General features: G+C 36.4%; 1 protein-coding gene across 1 annotated transcript in view; it reads right to left on the reverse strand.

The window, feature by feature from the left end:
• PKHD1L1 (PKHD1 like 1) overlaps positions 1-19,069 on the reverse strand; it is a 162,695-nt gene that overhangs the window by 49,271 nt on the left and 94,355 nt on the right. Inside the window, exons 51-58 of the mRNA XM_032858464.1 lie at positions 15,838-15,989; positions 14,768-14,927; positions 14,050-14,221; positions 10,516-10,604; positions 9,792-9,940; positions 7,597-7,726; positions 6,161-6,279; positions 5,356-5,485 (exon numbers count right to left, since the gene is read on the reverse strand). Of these exons, the coding sequence (XP_032714355.1) occupies positions 5,356-5,485; positions 6,161-6,279; positions 7,597-7,726; positions 9,792-9,940; positions 10,516-10,604; positions 14,050-14,221; positions 14,768-14,927; positions 15,838-15,989 (1,101 nt within the window). The remainder of the gene's footprint in view (positions 1-5,355; positions 5,486-6,160; positions 6,280-7,596; positions 7,727-9,791; positions 9,941-10,515; positions 10,605-14,049; positions 14,222-14,767; positions 14,928-15,837; positions 15,990-19,069) is intronic.

Genomic DNA, 19,069 nt, shown 5'->3' on the forward strand with positions numbered 1-19,069 from the left:
AAAAAAAGAAATGTCATTTGCAAATATCTCCTCCCATTCCAAAGGTTGCCTTTCACTTTTGTTGATTGTTTCCTTCACTGTGCAGAAGGTTTTTAACTTGATGAAGTCCCAATAGTTCATTTTTGCTTTTCTTTACTTGCCTCTAGAAACATGTCTAGTAAGAAGTTGCCATGACTTATGTCAAAGAGATTGTTTCCTGTGTTCTCTAGGATTTTAAGGGTTTCCTGTCTCACAATTAGGTCCTTCACTGATTTGGGGCTTGTTTTTAAAGATTTATTTATTTGGAGGGGGCAGAGGGAGAGAAAGAGAGAAAAAGAAGCAGACTCCCCACTGAGCATGGAGGCTCAAGCTCATGACCCTGAGATTATGACCTCATCTGAAATCAAGAGTCAGATGCTCAGTCAACTGAGCCACCCAGGCACCCATCCATTTTGATTTTATTTTTGTGTACAGTGTAATAAAGTGGTCCAGTTTCATTTTTTGCACGTTGCTGTCCAGTTTTCCCAACACCATTTTTTGAAGGTACTATTTTTTAAAATTTTTGTTAATTAATTAAATTTAATTAACATATACTGTGTTATTCATTTCAGAGATAATTTAGTGATTCATCAGTTGCATATAACATCCAGTGCTCATTACATCAAGTGCCATCCTTAATGTTTGTTTATTGGGAGATTTGTGTTTACTGATTCAATTTCTTTGCTCGTTATTGGCCTATTCAAGTTTTCTATTTCTTCCTGTTTCAATTTTGGAAGTTTACAAGTTTCTAGTAATTCACTCATTTCTTCTAGGTTGTCCAATTTGTTGGCATAGTTTTTCATAATATTCTCTTAAAATTGTTGGTATTTCTGTAGTGTTGATTATTTCTCCTCTCTCATTTGTGACTTTATTTCAGCTCTTTCTTGTTTCTTTTTGATAAGTCTGGCTAGGAGTTTATAATTTATATTAATTTTTTCAAAGCATCAGCTCCTGGTTTCACTGATCTGTTCTATTGTTTTTTAAGTTTCTATATCATCTATTTCTGCTCTAATCTTTATTATTTCCCTACTTCTCCTGGGTTTAGGCTTTGTTTCTTGTTCTTTCTCAATCTCTGTTAGGTATAAGGCTAGATTGTTTGAGATTTCTCTTGTTCCTTGACATAGGCCTGTATTGCTATATACTTCCTTCTTATGGCTGCTTTTGCTGTATTCTAAAGGTTTTGGACCATTTTATTTTCATTTTTATTTGTTTCTATGTATTTTTTAATTTCTTCTTTGATTTCCTGGTTCACCTATTCATTGTTTGGTAGCATGTTGGTTAACCTCCATGTATTTGTGGCCTTTCCAAATTTTTTCCTGTTACAGACTTCAAGTTTCTCAGTGTTGTGGTCAGAAAATATGCATGATATGATCTTAATCTTTTTGTACTTGTTGAGGCCTGATTTGTGACTTAGTATGTGATCTATTCTGGTGAATGTCCCATGTGCACTTGAAAAGAGTGTGTATTCTGCTGGTTTAGGATGAAATGCTCTGAATATGTCTGTTTAGTCCATCTGGCCCAGTGTGTCATTCAAAGCCATGGTTTCCTTATTGATTTTCTGCTTAGATAATCTGTTGCTATAAGTGGGTGTTAAAGTCCCCTACTATTTTTGTATTACTATCAATGAGTTCCTTTATGTTTGTTATTAATTGTTTTATATATCTGTGCGCTCCCATGTTCAGGGCATAAGTATTTACAGTTGTTAGATCTTCTTGTTGGATAGTCTCTTTTATTATGATATAGTGCCCTTCTTCATCTCTTGTTACAGTCTTTCTTTTAAAAAGCTAGTTTGTCTATGGGGCGCCTGGGTGGCTCAATGGGTTAATCCACTGCCTTTGGCTCGGGTCATGTTCTCAGGGTCCTGGGATCAAGCCCTGCATCAGGCTCTCTGCTCAGTGGGAAGCCTGCTTCCCCCTCTCTCTCTGCCTGCCTCTCTGCCTACCTGTGATCTCTGTCTGTCAAATAAATAAATAAAAAATCTTAAAAAAATAAAAAAGCTGGTTTGTCTATATAAGTACCACTACTCCAGCTTTCTTTTGACATCCATTTGCATGATAAATATTTCTCCATCCCCCCACTTTCAATCTGCAGATGTCTTTAGGTCTAAAATGAGACTTTGCAGACAGCATATAGATGGGTCTTATTTTTTTGTTCATTTTGACAACCTATGTCTTGATTGGAGTGTTTAATACATTTATATTCAGGGTAATTGTTGGTATATATGCATTTAGTGCCATTTTATTACCTATTTTGTCATTGTTTCTGGAGATTTTTACATTCCTTTCTTGTCTTTATCAATTTTGGTCTTTGCTTTCCACTCAAAGAGTTCCCTTTACTATTTCTTACACATCTGGTTTAGTGGTCACAAACTCCTTTGTTTGTCTGGGAAACTCTATCTCTCCATCTCTTTGGATGACAGCCTTGCTGGATAGAGTATGCTTGGCTGCAGATTTTCCTCATTCAGCATGTTGAATATATCATGCTTTTCTCTCTGGCTTGCTAAATTTCTGTTGAGAGATCTGCAGCTAGTTTAATAGGTCCTCCCTTGGAAGTTAGAGACTTCTTTTGTCTTCCTGCTTTTAGAATTTTTTTTCTTTATCACTGTATTTTGCACATTTAACTACAATATGTCTTGGCATTGGCCTACTTTTGTTGATTTTGATGGGAGTTCTCTGTGCCTCCTGGATCTGGATATCTGTTTCCTTCTCCAGATTAGGGAAGTTTTCTGCTATGATTTCTCTAAATAAATTTTCTGCCCCCTTTTCTCTCTCTCTTCTGGGACTCTCATGATACAAATATTAGTGAATTTGATGGAGTCACTGAGTTCCCTAAGTCTATTCTCATGATCTACAATTCTTCTTTCTCTTTTGTTCAGCTTCATTTTCCCCATTATTCTATCTTCTATATTATTTATTTTTTCCTCTGCTTCCATCTTCGTGTTCACTGCATCCAGTCTGTTTTGAATCTCAGTTATTCCATTTTTCATTTCTGACTGATCATGTTTTAACTTTTTTACTATTTTATCTTTTAAGGGCCTCATGAAATTGTCCATTCTTTTCTCAAGTGCAGCAAATATCCTTATGATTGTTGCTTTAAATTCTCCATCAGGCACATCACTTATATGTTTCCCTTAGATCTCTGGCCATGATCTTATCTTATCCTTTCTTGTGGGATGAATTCCTCCATCTTGCCATTTTGCCTACATCTTTGTCTTCTTCTGTGTGTTCAAAAAGCCTGTTATGTGTCCTGCTCCTTGGAATAATGGCTTAATGAAGAAGATGTCATCTAGTGTCCAGGCCCTGGCACTTAAAGCAGTGTCTCTAGTGTGTCCTGTGTATACTCTGCTGTTGTGTTTTGACTGCTCTATCCTTTAGGCCAGTAATCTGCAGAGTTTCTCCTTGCCTACAGCAGATCGTGTTTGGTCCTTGGCCAGGGTATGGCGAGTTTTAACTGGGTATGCTCTGTGGTCTGCTTATTAAGTAAGACCTGATGCTACTTCCACTAGAACTGAAACCCTGCAGAACTCTCTGGTTAGGAGACATGGTATGGGCAGGGGTTTCTGATGGTCTTCTGTGGAAGTGGCCTATTGTATTGGGAGTGAGGCACACTTGATCACAAAGGGCCATACTGGCAGAGTACAGGGGTATGAGACTTGGTGTAAGCAGGGTAGACAGCCAGTGCCAGTGCTGTGTTTTTTACTCCAGTTGGCTCTGCATTTATGCTGAGGGGTGGGAGTGGGAAGTGGTGCCAGGGAGCTCCTTTATCTCCAAAGAGGAGTCACTGTGCATGCTGAATCTCAAGAAAGCACTCCCAGAAGAACAAATAATCTCTGCACTGTATGTCCCAGGCGTTTTTCAGATCACTGGTTACACAATGTCTACCCCCATCAGTTGTATGCTTGCCTTCTCTCCAGGAGCCGTGCAGTGTCCTCCAGGCTCTATCTCAGCTAAGACTGCTGACTTTTTAAAACTCCAAGCTTTGTGGAGGTGGTGTGGGCAAGGGGCTGTGCTGGCTTTCTGGGGAAGGGTCTCATTATGCTGGGATTGAGGCAGGCTTGACTGAGAAGGGTAGTCATGCCAGAGCACAGGGCTGTGGGACTTGGAGCAGGCAGTCTAGGCAGTGGGTGTTGGGCTGAACTGTATTCCACACGTGTCTCTGCACCTATGTTGAGGGGCAGGGGAGGGAAATGGCACCTTCTGCTCTTTTGTCCATGGAGAGAAATCTCCTTGAAAGCTACCTCTTACAGAAATGCTCCAAGAGGAGGGAACAGTCTCTGTGTTTTACGCATTCTTCAGATCCTGCTATCTCTGCCCCATCACCCCACTTGTTTGTCTGCTTGCCTTCTCTTCAGAAACAGAGCAATACCCTCAGGGCTCCATCCCAGCCAATCCCCCAACCTTTGAAACTCCAGTCTTCAAGACCCACTGGTAGCAAAACTTCATGAAAATCAGCTCCTGTTTTCCATAGCCAATGGTTTTGGGGAAGTGTTCATTTTATACTTGCCCCTGTGTGCTATGCTCTCTCTTGCCTTTCTGTGCTACCAGGGCTTCCTCCCCTATGCAAAACCTGTGATCTGTTTCTCCCCCAAACCAAGTCTCTGCACTTACTACCTTCCTCAACGTGGCCTCTTCTCTCCTTCTATCTGTGAACTTTCTTCGGTTAGACTTCAGAATGATTTCTTGGATATTTAGAATGACTTGATAGTTATCTAGTTGTGTTTGAGGGATGAGATGAGTCTAGGGTCCTCCTACTACATCACCATCTTAGATCCCTCCATGATACTTTTTAATTTATAACATGAAATGCAATCAAAAGCATTTCTTCTCTTTACACCAAAAAATTATAATCAGCAATCTTATAATAACCCCATGATACTTTTAAATTTAGGAGAAAGATGCTCTTGAGTCAAAGGTTCTCAAAATTCAGTGTGCATAAGTACCTGGGTGGCTCAGTCATTTAAGTGTCTGATTCTTGATTTTGGCTGAGGTCATGATCTCAGGGTCCTGAGATCAAGCCCTTGTGTGGGGCTCCCCACTCAGCAGATAGTTTGCTTGAGATTCTTTGAGTCTCTCTGCCCCTCTCCCTCTGCCCCTCCACCCAACCCCACCCCACCACCAGTGCTCACACTCTCTCAAATAAGTAAGTAAATAAATAAATCTTTTAAAAAATCACCTAGAAGATTGTTTAAGACAGAAAGTGCTAGTCTTGTCCCATGGGATATTATACAGTAGTCTTTGCTGAATATTTGCTGAATCATTACAAAGGAGAGCACTAAAAATGTGAGTATTTCAAGACATTTTAATTACAAATCTATTTAGTTAAAAAACAGCCACTTACCAAGGTGAGTGTAGGAAAGGGTATCATTGAGAATGAGAATTTTCTGGTCATGCAGGATTTTAATGATACTTCTAGTTTCTGTCTGGTGGAAATCATAGCTTGTGGTTGTTATCACAATCTCTTCTCCCTCCTTAGAAAAATTCAAGTGCCAAATTCAAGAATAATTTTTAAAATAGGTTTCTATTTCTTAATAATAAGTTAAAAAATTCTAATTTAATTCATATCTGATTAGCAACATGGTATTATCAGAGGAAACTATATATTGAAGTCTCTAAAAATAAATATGCTTGAATTTGATATTAAGGATTCTAAATTTTGATTTATCTCAACATTTCCTCAAATTTAATTCAGTCATTAAATAAAATCATAGGTAATATACTTTTTAAAAATTAAATAGATCAAAGCAAATATATTCATATTTTTATTAAAAACTGGTCAGCACAATATTCTTAAGACTTAAAAAATTTCCCCAGACTTTTTCTTTTTATACCATTAACTATTTATTGGTATTTCTGAAATGTGGGAAAGACACACATAAAAAACTTTTTTTTACTCAAAAGCTTTCATATTTTCCTTTCATAACTAATATATAAATAATATCTTTATATATTCTGAAGGCCCTTTAAAGATCCAAATATTAAACACCTGCTATGAGGTAAGCTTTAGAGTATAAGCTGATACAAAATATACATTTCTCATCTTATTAATCCTAGGAGAAAGTAAATGTCCGTGAGAGTAAGAAAGAAACCTTTTTAAGTTGACCCACTATGTGTATTCAGTTCCCACCACATACTATTTCCTGTACCTGCCAATCCACAGCATCCTTTAGAGAGAGGACTTTGGAACCTGCCTCTGCAGTTTCTGAGAGCTTAGTTTTATATATTGAACGTGGAATTCCATGAAGATCCAGCTCGCCAAATACTCCTGAAGGAGAAAAACTTCTATTTATTTACCACATAGTACTGAGTTAGGTGCTAGTATAAAATGAAACAGTACATTGATATACTTTAATAAGTGATTGGACATTTTAGAATGAATGGAATGAATTTGGATTATTTGCTCAGGGCTATACAAGAAGACTTTGACCCTCTGAGCCACTTCTAGGAATCTCGTCAATAGAATTAGAGCCAGTGCACAAGGATATGGTGAATAAGGATGCCTACTATGGTAATATTTGAAAATATTGGAAAAATTCTAGTGTACATCAATAAGAGGATGATGGAATAAATTATACTAATACAGTAGGATAATATACTTTAAAAAGGAAGATGGTTATCTATAAATATCGATCTGGGAAGATATCCATAATATGTTAACTGAGTAAGAAAACTCAATATCTTGTTTGACACGTAAAAACTACTAACTATTGGTACTAGTTTCCTCATGATGGGGTAGAATCGGAAAGACATATATTTTTTCTTAATAGTTTTCCTTGATATTGTTTGTGTTGTTTGAAATGCTACTTTTGAAACAAACAAAAAATAAACTCACAAAAGCAAATATTTTTCAAGATTGAATTTGTCTGTCTTGGGACATTTACCAGTAGGGGAGCGGACTGATTCAATCTGATGTTATTTTTTATGTTCCTCTTTCCTGACTGTCACTGTTTTAGAAACTGTGTGGGAAAGCAATGGTAGCACATGTTTGTATGTATCTTTCCAATAAATATCCATCAGTGTTAATGAATGTGGTTACTAATTATGAGCAAATAAACTCTTTCAGTTCCTTTATTTTCCAGGCTTAGATAGGAATGTGTGCAGCCATACAAATCTGACTGGAAAATATAAAGTTTAGCCTCAGTTACAATTAGATAACTCATAGTAGAGACAGTTGATTCACAGATTATTAATACTGTAAGTGGAATAATGTACAGAAAAGTTACCTTTTAAGGAAAAGGACACCAAAATAAGAAGAAGTACGTTTGTTTATATACAGGGAAAATTATAAAGAAAACCAGATTGGAGAAATAATACACATATAGAGAGATTTATGTTAGTTTTGCAATGGATTGCATTTTAGTTTCAAATACACACAGTTATACCTATTTTAGGGTAAGATGTTTTAATTAAAATTTTAAAATTTATTTTTATAACCCTTTAGTGTAAATAAATGTCTGTAAAAGTTTCTGATACCATAACATCTTGAACTGATCTTGAACGGATAACAAGTATTTTAGTGCTATATGTTTTAAAATAGATTTTCAAAACCGATATGATACTTTTAGTATCTGGAGATACACACCTAAGACCTTTGATCCTTGATTTGGTCCTTCTGGAAGAGTCCACTCTGGAGTAGAATGATTTCCTCTAAGAACAATCTGTAATTCTCCTTTAAAAGGGTTATCTTCCCAGCCAGCAATCAATCTACCTCCCTGCAGTGAAGCAGAAAATTGTTAATACTTAAAAATTGAGCAGAAAAGAATTTTACCCGCAAAAAAGGAATTAGGAAGATACTGGCAGCCTCTAGTGAAAACAAATGAAATCTGTTATACAAAGAACAGTATTCTATGTGAAAGTGACCTTGATTTAACTCTGTCACTTTGGGATGGGCAGCTTAAATGACTTTTCCAAGGTCAGTTTCAGTAGGTACTTATGGTCAGTGTGGTACCTAAAACTGAGACCTGCTTACACCAAAACTCGTACCATTTGGACAGATCACGTTTTATTTTGCACCATGTGACATATATGAAATACACTCTTTACACTTACATCCATGCTATGGCCAAGTAGGGGCCCTCATTGTTAATAATAACAGCTATTACTAAATGCTTGCTGATTCCATGCCAGCCATAATGTGTAAGGCTTTATGTCTATTATATCATTTGACCTTTATATTAAACCCATGAATTGCTATTATTATTCTCATTTGATAGGCAGGAAAACTGGTGCTCAAAGTGGTTAAATATCTTACCCAAATTCCCAACTGACAGTGAGGCTTAAGGACTCAGTTGACACTTTAATTTACCTCAAAGCTCATGCATCTAAATACCAAGATATTGCATATTTTTAAAGCAGTAAAGCCCTATTTTTTTATAAAGATTTTATTTATTGGACAGAGAGACAGAGATCACAAGTAGGCAGAACAGCAGGCAGAGAGAGAGAGGGAAGCAGGCTCCCTGCTGAGCAGAGAGCCCAAGGCGGGGCTTGATCCCAGGACCCTGAGATCACGACCTGAGCCGAAGGCAGAGGCTTAACCCACTGAGCCACTCAGGTGTCCCAGTAAGGCCCTATTTTTATCAAAGAAAAGCTACTACACACTTAAAAAAAAGATTTTATTTATTTATGACAGAGAGAGAGTGAGAGAGAGAGCACGAGAAGGGGAGAGGGTCAGAGGGAGAAGCAGACTTCCTGCCGAGCAGGGAGCCTGATGTGGGACTCAATCCCAGGACTCCAGGATCATGACCTGAGCCAAAGGCAGTTGCTTAACCAACTGAGCCACCCAGATGCCCAATTTTACTTTTTAAAAAAATTTGAGATAGAGAGCAACGAGAGTGAGCATGAGCTGGGGGAGGGGCAAAGGAAGAGGGAAAAGCAGACTCCCCGATAAGCCAGGAGCCCAATCCCAGGATCCTGGAATCATGACCTGAGCAGAAGGTAGACCCTTAACTGACTGAACTGCCCAGGCACCCCTATACTCTTTTACTTTTAAGAGCACTTCATAGCTTTTGGTTAGGCCATTCTTTTTAATTAACAGTAATAAAAGACTGACAGAACAACTCAACCAATTATACTGTTATTTGTTCAAGACCATTTGAGGTTTATGAGAGAATGAGGTGATTGTTCCAAACAGTTGAAATATTTTTAGGAGTCTAAAAATGTTTTCATAATTCCATCTACATCCATTCATTTAAGAAACATTATTTTCTAAGAAAAGGAAAAGACTTAAAATCTTTTAATTTTTTCCAGAACTCCTGAGGATTTTCTGGTAGTTAGACCAAGTTGTGGGTTTAGGTTTACCTAATAGTAATACAAATATTCTACATAGGATTAAAAATGGGCAAACTTCACAGTAAGAAGTAGCATAATTACTCCCTAAGGAATATGTAGCCACCAGTTGAAAGGAGAGTGGAAATATGTTGGACTTAATGAGGCTTGTGTCTCATAGGTTAGAGCCAATTGGGTTTGTTATTCATATCGATTGAATATGTTTTCTTTTTTTTTTTTTTAAGATTTTATTTATTTATTTGACAGAGAGATCACAAGTAGGCAGAGACATGGGCAGAGAGAGAGGGAAGCAGGCTTTCTGCTGAGCAGAGAGCCCGATACGGGACTCGGTCCCAGGACTCTGAGATTGTGACCTGAACCGAAGGCAGAGGCTTAACCCACTGAGCCACCCAGGCGCCCCTGCATATGCTTTCTTATAATTTTTTTCAGGAAATCGCCAATATCTTAGAATTTGACTAATAAAGGTATAAACTGTGAGACCCTCCCTCTTACCTGAAGTGATATGTAGGTAGCATTCAGAACAACTTTTCTGTAAGAAGACTCTGCAACTCCCGCATTGTGTTTATCTTCCAGTTCCAGAACTCCCCAAATAACGAGACTTTCCATTGGTGGAATATCTGTGTCTGCTACAACCCATGTTCCTATAAAACAATACTTTAATATAAGAAATATAATTCATAATATAGCTTATAGATAAAAACACTGACACCCTTACCAGTGAGTCTTGGTTTCAAAGTTTATAACCCTTTTTCCACACAATGACTTATTCTTGACTCTTCCAGAAAATCTATTATCCTTAATATTCACGTTTAAATCCACATAAAACCCAGGGGTGCCTGGGTGGCTCAGTTGGTTAAGTGACTGCCTTCAGCTCAGGTCATGATCCTGGAGTCCTGGGATTGAGTCCCACATGGGGCTCCCTGCTGAGCAGGGAGTCTGCTTCTTCTTCTGATCCTCTCCCCTCTCATGTTCTCTCTCTCACTTTCTCTCTCTCAAGTAAATAAATAAAATTTTTAGGAAAAAAAATAAAAAATAAAAAATAAATAAATCCACGTAAAACCCAGAAGGCTAGGTCTGGTATCCACAACACACTACTAGAATCCATCTCTTCACATTTGCTCTCTCAAGGGCTGTGGCATAGAGGTGGAATTCTAACTCTGTGCTATCTGTCCTAATGTCACAAACACAGACATTTTGTTTATGTTTATGTTCTTACCTTCAGGAATAACCACATTTGCTCCTGGGTGAGGTATAGTGTAATTATTTTCTCGAGATGATTGCCAGAAAGAATCATTGGACCATAAGCTGAAAAGAGAAGAGAAACAGTTCCACTAACGATTACCTTTACATACTTAATGACCATCTCCTTATACTATATGTTTTGGGATGACAGAACGCAAATTAGAGAATTTACAATTTCACTAAGTAGGCAAGCTAATAAGTACAATTGGTAGAATACACAACACATATGACTATACGTACAGCTTTTTTTTTCTCCATTAAAGAAAACTTCCTTTTCATCTACAGTCTGAATCACCTTTTCTCCCACTAAATCCTCATTGTGATACCCAAATTTTAGCTAAAATGTAAATTATTTAATTTCCTTATAAGATTTCACATGGTAGAAGGGTGCCTCGTGGCTCAATGGATTAAGCATCGGACTCTTGATTTTGGCTCAGGAGAAGATCTCAGGAGGAGACTAAGCCCCACTTCAGGCCCTTTGCCTAGTGGGGAATCTGCTTGAGATTCTCTTGCTCCCTCTCTTTGCCCCTCTCCTGGCTTGCACTCTCTCTTGCTCTCTCAAATAAATAAATCTTGAAAGAAAAAAAAAATTCAATGGTAGAAAGTGAAAAGAAATTCATCCCTTGTCCTTTTAAAGATCCTTACATATGGTGCTACTGCATGGGGGAAGGCGGTGAGAGGATATGGTTGTTAGATTTTGTGAAGGGAAGGATGTAAAGGTAGTCTCTGAACTGGTAAGGATGTGTCAATGAGGTTAATGCCCTGGGCTGGGATCAGGGATGGCATGTCTGCAACTAGAGTGAAGGTTATGTTAAACTGAAAGAGATTAAAAAAAAAAAAGTGCTTTGGAGGAGAGGCAGGCTCTATTTTTCATCATACCTTCCAGAAAAAAAATCCCAATGCAAATTGTTGTAAAGAATATTATTATAAAGTTGATGACATTTTCCCACTGGAAAACATTTACAATCAGAGGTTGTTTCCAGAACTAGTAAGAAATTTAAAAATTCCATGATACGAATTCTGGAATTCTACAAAACAGTCAACATATAGTTTGGTTAAAGTGTACTTACATTACACATTTGAATTATTAAGTTTTATAACTAAGAAACGTGTTAAAATTTGTTATAAAAATTTGTTTTACTAGGTTTAAAAGAAAGATTTGCAGTTAATTTAGAATTAACAATAATACATTATTTTTCAGGAAGCAATTTCCGAGAAGGTTATGTTTAACAATTGTATCTTTCTAATTAAAAAACCTGACCAGCATTGTATGGATTCAATCATTGATTTTATCTAGTTTTTCTCAAGATTAATAGCCTTTCATTCTTATCCCCAACATCATATGCATGTTATATATTGTTCTTCTTACTGTCCACTGTTATCATCCATAGAGCCTAATACCTCTTAAACAAACCATATGTGTGTTGCATACTAGAGCTTTATATCCTAATTTTGAGGTACCCATCCTGGATCAAGATTCTGTTTGTTTTCACTGATAGCTATCTGTATAATATAAATTAATAAATCCAATTATAGCTATTTCTAGTGAGCAGAACTCATACTGTGAGGGATGGGGGGGAATCTATATGTTAAGGCATATACATGTAACATACCAACATATTCCTCTATCACATCCTGGTCTAGACCAATCTAAATCTACCATGTGAGTAAATAATACTAATTAAATTTTCAATAATTTTATCTACCTTAGACTATATAAGGACTTTTTGGCCAATAACCCTGATGGCGTATGTCTCATACAGCTCTCATACAGAGAGTTGTTTACAGCTCTCTGAAGTCTTCATGAGCCCTCCTGCTCTCTCCACTGCCCCTCTGTAATACCGACAGAGCAGCAGAAGTGGGCCTTCCAAAATGTAATTTGGAATACGTTACTTCTCAGATGAAAATCATTTAAAAACTTTTTCTATTTCTTAAGACTAACTGCCTGTATGACCTGACTGGTCTGATTTCCACTTGTTTCCAACACCATTTCCAGGCCACTCTCCTCTGCTCACAGGGGTCCAGCCACACTGTTTTCTCTGTTCTTTTTTTTTTTTAATTTTATTTTTTATAAACATATATTTTTTTCCCCAGGGGTACAGGTCTGTGAATCGCCAAGTTTACACACTTCACTGCACTCACCATAGCACATACCCTCCCCAATGTCCATAATAACCCCACCCCCCCAACCCCCCTCCCCCCATGTTTTCTCTGTTCTTAGATATGCCACACTCTTTCCCACAGCAGGGCCTCTGCCCAGGATGCTTTCTGTGCCTAGAGCACTCCTCCCCCACCCTTCACATGGTCAGCTCTTCCTCACCCTCTGGGTATCAGCTGGAATGTCCCCTCCTGTGAGAGACTATCCTTAACCACTGTACCAAAAGGAGGTCCCTCCCATACTACTCTCTGTCCCAGCTGCCTGTCCATTCCCCTTATAACCTTTATCACAATTCATGTACTTTTTTTCATTTACTCTTTTATTTCCTTGCTTGCTTGTGTTGGCATCTATCTTTTTGGTTAGAATGGGAGTGTGATGAGGGCCAGGACCACATCTGTGTTGTTTACAATTTACTCTCCAGTGCTCAGCACAGTGCCTGGGCCATAGCAGGTGCTCAAATATTTTTTAATGATCAAATTAATATATCAAAAAATTCAATTATTATTCTTATGTACAATAGTTACTGCTGTATCTGTATATTTTGGGAATGTAATTCAAGTAATAAAAAACACTGAGTTGTGTTTGATGCATAGAAGCGGGTTATTACATGCCCACTAAATGTTAGCTTTTTTCAACACAATTGCTATTTTTATGATTACCATCTGTCCATAACAGATACAAATATACATCAAATCAGGATAATACCTTTAACGGCCTTAAAAGACTAGTACCAACTATCACATGCTAGTTCCATGATGTATGATGATTACTATAACACAAGGTAGAGAGTAATGTTCCACATGAAAAATAAAGGATTATGTAAGTTTCAAAGATAGAAAAATCATTTTTAACTGTAAGAATTAACAGATATTAGGGGATCACACATTTGAAACAAAATTTAAAAAGTTGTATTATGAGATTTGGCCATGACAGTTCTTGTAGACAAAAAGACACTACCTACTAAGAAAGGACTGGATTAAGAGGAGACTTCATTTCTCTTGCTATTCTGGAGGTGTCATCAAGAAGTTCTGTGATCTTGGATAATTCACTAAAGGTCACTGACTTCAGCTTTCTCACCTTATCATAAGAGGGTTGGTCTAATAGTCCATATCCAACATTCTGCAAGTCTAAGATTACCAGTAACATTCACACAAAACCTTTTGTGAGATTTTTTCCATTTTCTCATCAGGGTGGTTATAAGGCCCATGTGAAGTACTGAGTGTGAAAGCGACTTGTGACTTACAAGGCATCGTTCAGGATGAGGACATTATTTTCTCACCCAAGAGTGACATGTGAAAAGAATTCTGTCAAGTGCTATGGAAGGTATTAACAAACAAAAGGCCTATATACTTATATGTGGCTGGTCGCTTCCTGGGAACTGGTTTTCTTGATGGGGGATGTACAGGAAAGCAGTCCTGGAGAATGCAGCAGTAAGCTTGGAAATTAATAACAACATCTTTCACATCAGGATCCAGGGTCCCAGAAATGGGCTGGCTCTGCTGAACGTCATTTCGTCCTGACACTGAAAGTGAAACAATTTAAATTAATATGATGATGAAATGTAGACAAAATCATGGCAATTTGAAAATATTCTTTAGAAGATAAGTTGGTAGAGGTTCAAATGTATGGGATATGTATGAAAAAATTCTGATGAAAAGCACATGTCTTATTGAGAAGCACGCAAAATGTCTTGACAAAAAAAATATTTTGGAACTCAAAAGTTATTCTTGAATATTTTTTAGTTCTGCCAAATAATAAAATACTAAAAAAATGAAACAAAATATTTGACAGCTTCCTTTGTACTCATTTCCTCTAATTTTGTGAAATAAATGTTAGGGCCATTTGTAACCATGTTGGCATTATCTCCAAACATAAAATGTAAGCTCTTAATTCAACTCAAGGTCTTTTTCAACATAAATTTAATCTCCAATCCTTTTACTCAACAAACATTTCTTGAATCATACTATACAGAGGACACTGTATAACATATTTGCCCATTAAGCAATTTTTCTCTTCTTTTAGACAAAGCATTAGATAAAATAATCACTTTTGCCTAATGAATACATACCCAAGTAATATAGAGTACTTGTGTTTGCTTCAAGGTGCCAGTCTCCATTCTTGCTAGTATTCCAACTCAACGGATTTGAAGAGCCATTCCTTATGTCAATAACTTTAAACATATCAGGATTTTGAGTGAAGTTATGAGATACGATTACATAATCTTCTTCCTAGAAGTGTTTGCCCCCAAATACGATTTTATATGTCAATATCCTGCATAACATACATTAATTTTGATGACATACAATTAGCCCTTATATTTAGACTTAAGTTTTGGTTTTAGTTTGTCATCCTACATTCATATTTTGTTTAGCAACATTTTATATGCCTATGACAAAAATGCTAACTCTATCTGAAGGCAATGAAAATTGCTTTCTGTACACACACACACACACACACACACACACACGTATTTGGAGAATATTTTATTTCTGTAGTATTTGAAAAGATTTAAAACAATGCTAGGTCTTGTTTTTGGCTATACATATGCAGTGTAAGTAGAAGAACACAAATGGGGATGAAAACACCCAGTTCATTGGTGACCACTGGAGGTGGAGAGTGGGGAATGAAATCAGGGCATGCCATAGAGGGGGCTTCCATTTCATCAAAAATGCTTATGTCTCTAAAAAAAAAAAATCAAAAGTAAAGATTCACAGAATGTTTCACAGAAACATTCACGGAATGATCCAGATAGAGCTCGGTGGTGGGCACACCTATGACAGGAATTGGCCTGTCATTGTCTATATTTGGTATATTTAAAATACAAATTCTAAAGCCCTTAACTGGTACCTGGAATATCAATAAATGTTAGTTACTTTCATGGTAATAATAAGAGGACCCAAGCTTAGTATTTTGGGGAATATGGCAAAGATATGGCTTTGATTCCTCACAAAGTTTCTTTTTTTAGCTTGCTTCTTAGATTTAGGGTAGGTCATGAAGTGTGTGAGGACTTCGACAGGTCAGCATGTGAGGCAAGCACATTCTGGGCTTAACAACTGGTCTAAGGATAGGAAGTAGGCTGCATTCGCATAATATACAATCATCATTATTAGAAGATGAACTTTATAGCTCTTTGTTTACCTTAAATCCATAGAATGTTGATGTATAGGATATATTCGTTATGGGATCTACATCTTTAAAATACCAATTAATGTGCTTTGCATTTGGAATCAGAGCCATCCATCCAGACATATGAGTCAGTCGTTTCTTCTGAAAGGGAACAATGCTTGTGCCTGTAGCAGAATATAAAACAAACAAATAACAGTGATCTCTACCTCTAGAAAATTATTATTTTTATTTTTATTTTTTTACAAACAAGTGCAAATGGGAAAAATTAGCCTAGTCTTTGGAAGTGTCTGAAGAGGTCAGAATAGCATTTCATTACTATGTTCTAAATGTCTTTGTTAACTGAAGGTTCCAATGTTTCATATTACACTTAACTGAAACATAAAGTGCTTTCTCATTTGGAATTCTGAATTGGGATGAAGTCTTTATTCCTTGGGGAAGATAAAATTCAAACATGATGATTAGTGACTACTATGACAGAAGTGCTTAAATATATTAACACAATTCTTTAAATAGCATTGATCTAAAATAAAATTGTTGCTCTTTTAAGAGTGTTAATTAATTCAGGATGCTTGATTTATAGGTTATTCAAATATAAGTTCTAATTCTTTATTAGATTCTCCGGTATTTGTTAAGTTTATCAAAACCTGCATGACAAGTACTAATAGAAAGTTTTAATCTGAAGCTCTTAAGAATCTAGGCTACCATCAGACTTACCACGAACACTGGCCATGACACCCTAAGGTTTGTGAATGACAAACTTGCAACCTAAATTACTTGTTATGGGAAAAAAAGCTACTTAATTTGGTAATGCTTTGTTCATGAAAGTGTACCTGACAACTTCAGATAAAGATTTGAAAAGATTTCTTACAATATAAAGAAGACATGATTAATTGCCCATATTCTATTTTTTTCCCCTCCATTCCCTCTCTCTTTTCATCTTTGATTGACTTTCATGTTAAATTTGCAAACTCTTCCCTTGCAAATTTACAGGGAGGAAGCTAGATGAAAGATTAGGAAATAAACTGTCATTCTTTTTCTTTGAAGAATAAGGCAAAAAAGTTCCAATATCAAGGAGGAATTTATTAATTTATTAATTCTTATGCTTGTGAATTAGCATTATATTTAAAAAGACCATGAGCAAAGACCTTAAAAATATACAGTTCCAAAAGACCTGCCAGGTACGAAAACTATGATTAGATTCCTCAGTAAATATTCATTCCTTTCCCGTCCTTGAGTGCAGAGTAGACTTCCCTAACCTGTTGATGTTGGGGATGGGACAGTAATAAACATCTGAGAAGTATTTGCTGGATGAAGCTTGCCATCTTGAACCTCTACCACTGCAATGTAAAGAGCCTGCCCTGGGTAGCTGGCTCTCCGTTAAGCCTGCGCTCTGTAATAAATACATGTGAGAAACTGAATTCAACTTTGAGGGAGGAGCAAAGCCCATTGGATCCTCACCTTCAAACATGGCATCCTATCTGAGCACAACCAAAATCAACCAATCCAGTCCTCAGACATGAGAGTGAAAACAATGATTGTAGGTTTAAGCTATTAAATTTGGGGATAGTCTGTCATGAAGCAACAGCTGACTTACATAAGAGTTCATGAAAATCATCCAAAACCTCCAGAATTTGCTCTACATTTGGTAGAACCAACTTCCACTGAAGTTTTCTGATGCATGGAATTATACTTTAACCTGAACTTGCTTGATAATTCTCTTTTTGTAAATAAAACTAATTGTGAGGTGCCTGGGTGGTTCAGTTAAGCATTCAACTCTTGATTTTGGCTAAGGCTATGCTCTCAGGGTCATGATATCAAGCCCCACATCAGTCTCCATGCTTGCTGGGCAGGGCACCTGCATGGAATTCTCTCTGTTCTTCTGTCCCTCCCTTCTTGTGCTCTTCCCTTCTCTCTAAAATGGATAAATACATTAAAAAAAAAACTTATTGTCATTTTTCATAGTTATTTGTGTTTCCTTAATTTTTTCAGAAGCACTCATTTTTAGTATGTTGATTTTAAGCATCTTGGACTGAAATCTGAAGTTGATATTTTAAAAAAATATTACTAAGAATAAGTGTCTCAAATTAATCTACCATCTAGTCTATAATATCACTAATAGTACGTGTCTCAAATTAATTTGCCATCTGGTCTAACTTTACAAAGATATTCATAAAGATACATATATGCACACATATACACATAAAGCTATACACATCATATCATCATGCATGAGACACTTCGATAAAATTATCTAAAGATATATGTAAAGTTATATATCCAATCTTATTTCCCACTGTTCTAGTATATTTGTTCAACTTTTGATTCATTTAGTATATATATATATAAAATGAAAACAAGTGTTCTATTTTTTCTGTTTTCAATTTTTAGTACTAAATCATTTTATTTGGCTTTAATGCAGATAAAAAAGTTAAATATTCTTTTTTTTTTTAAAGATTTTATTTATTTATTTGACAGAGATCACAAGTAGGCAGAGAGGCAGAGAGAGAGAGAGAGGAAGGGAAGCAGACTCCCTGCTGAGCAGAGAGCCTGATGTGGGGCTCGATCCCAGGGTCCTTGGATCGAGCCCCGCATTGGGCTCTCTGCTCAGCAGGGAGCCTGCTTCCCTCTCTGCCTTCCTCTCTGCCTACTTGTGATCTCTGTCTCTGTCAAATAAATAAATAAAATCTTTAAAAAAAAAAAAGAAAGCTACAATCTCATAAATTCAAAAGTATTAGATTTGTCGAATCAAAAATAAAACCACAAAATTCTCTCTAAAATCATCACTACCGCCACCACTAATAACAACAAAAAAACCTCCAAAATATTTAAAATGTTTAAATATTACTGCTTAAAAATTAATTGTGTAAGGTATATATCTTTCTTATCATGTTGTATATTTAAAATGATTTACCCAGGGTGGTTCTACGTATCTGATATATTTTCTTAGATTGTAAAATTATCTTAGACTGTTTTATAAAAATCTAATATTCAATCTATTCACAGGTATGTCATAAAGTATTTGGAGATATGATTAAAAGTCTTATCATAAATAACTATTTTATAACATAGTAATGGGAAATACTAACATACTACCTCACCAGATAAAATAACATCATTTGCTTTTGATGTTTTGGCTCCTTTTCGTTTTAGCCTCTCAGAAAACTTTCACAGCTACTGTGCTTAAAATACTGTTTATTTCACCATAGTCTCTAAAAGTTTAAGTAATGTTGCTCCACTCTGGACA

Source organism: Lontra canadensis, unplaced genomic scaffold (assembly GCF_010015895.1).
Source record: "Lontra canadensis isolate GAN:19392208 unplaced genomic scaffold, GSC_riverotter_1.0 scaffold15, whole genome shotgun sequence".
Taxonomy (NCBI): Eukaryota; Metazoa; Chordata; class Mammalia; order Carnivora; family Mustelidae; genus Lontra; species Lontra canadensis.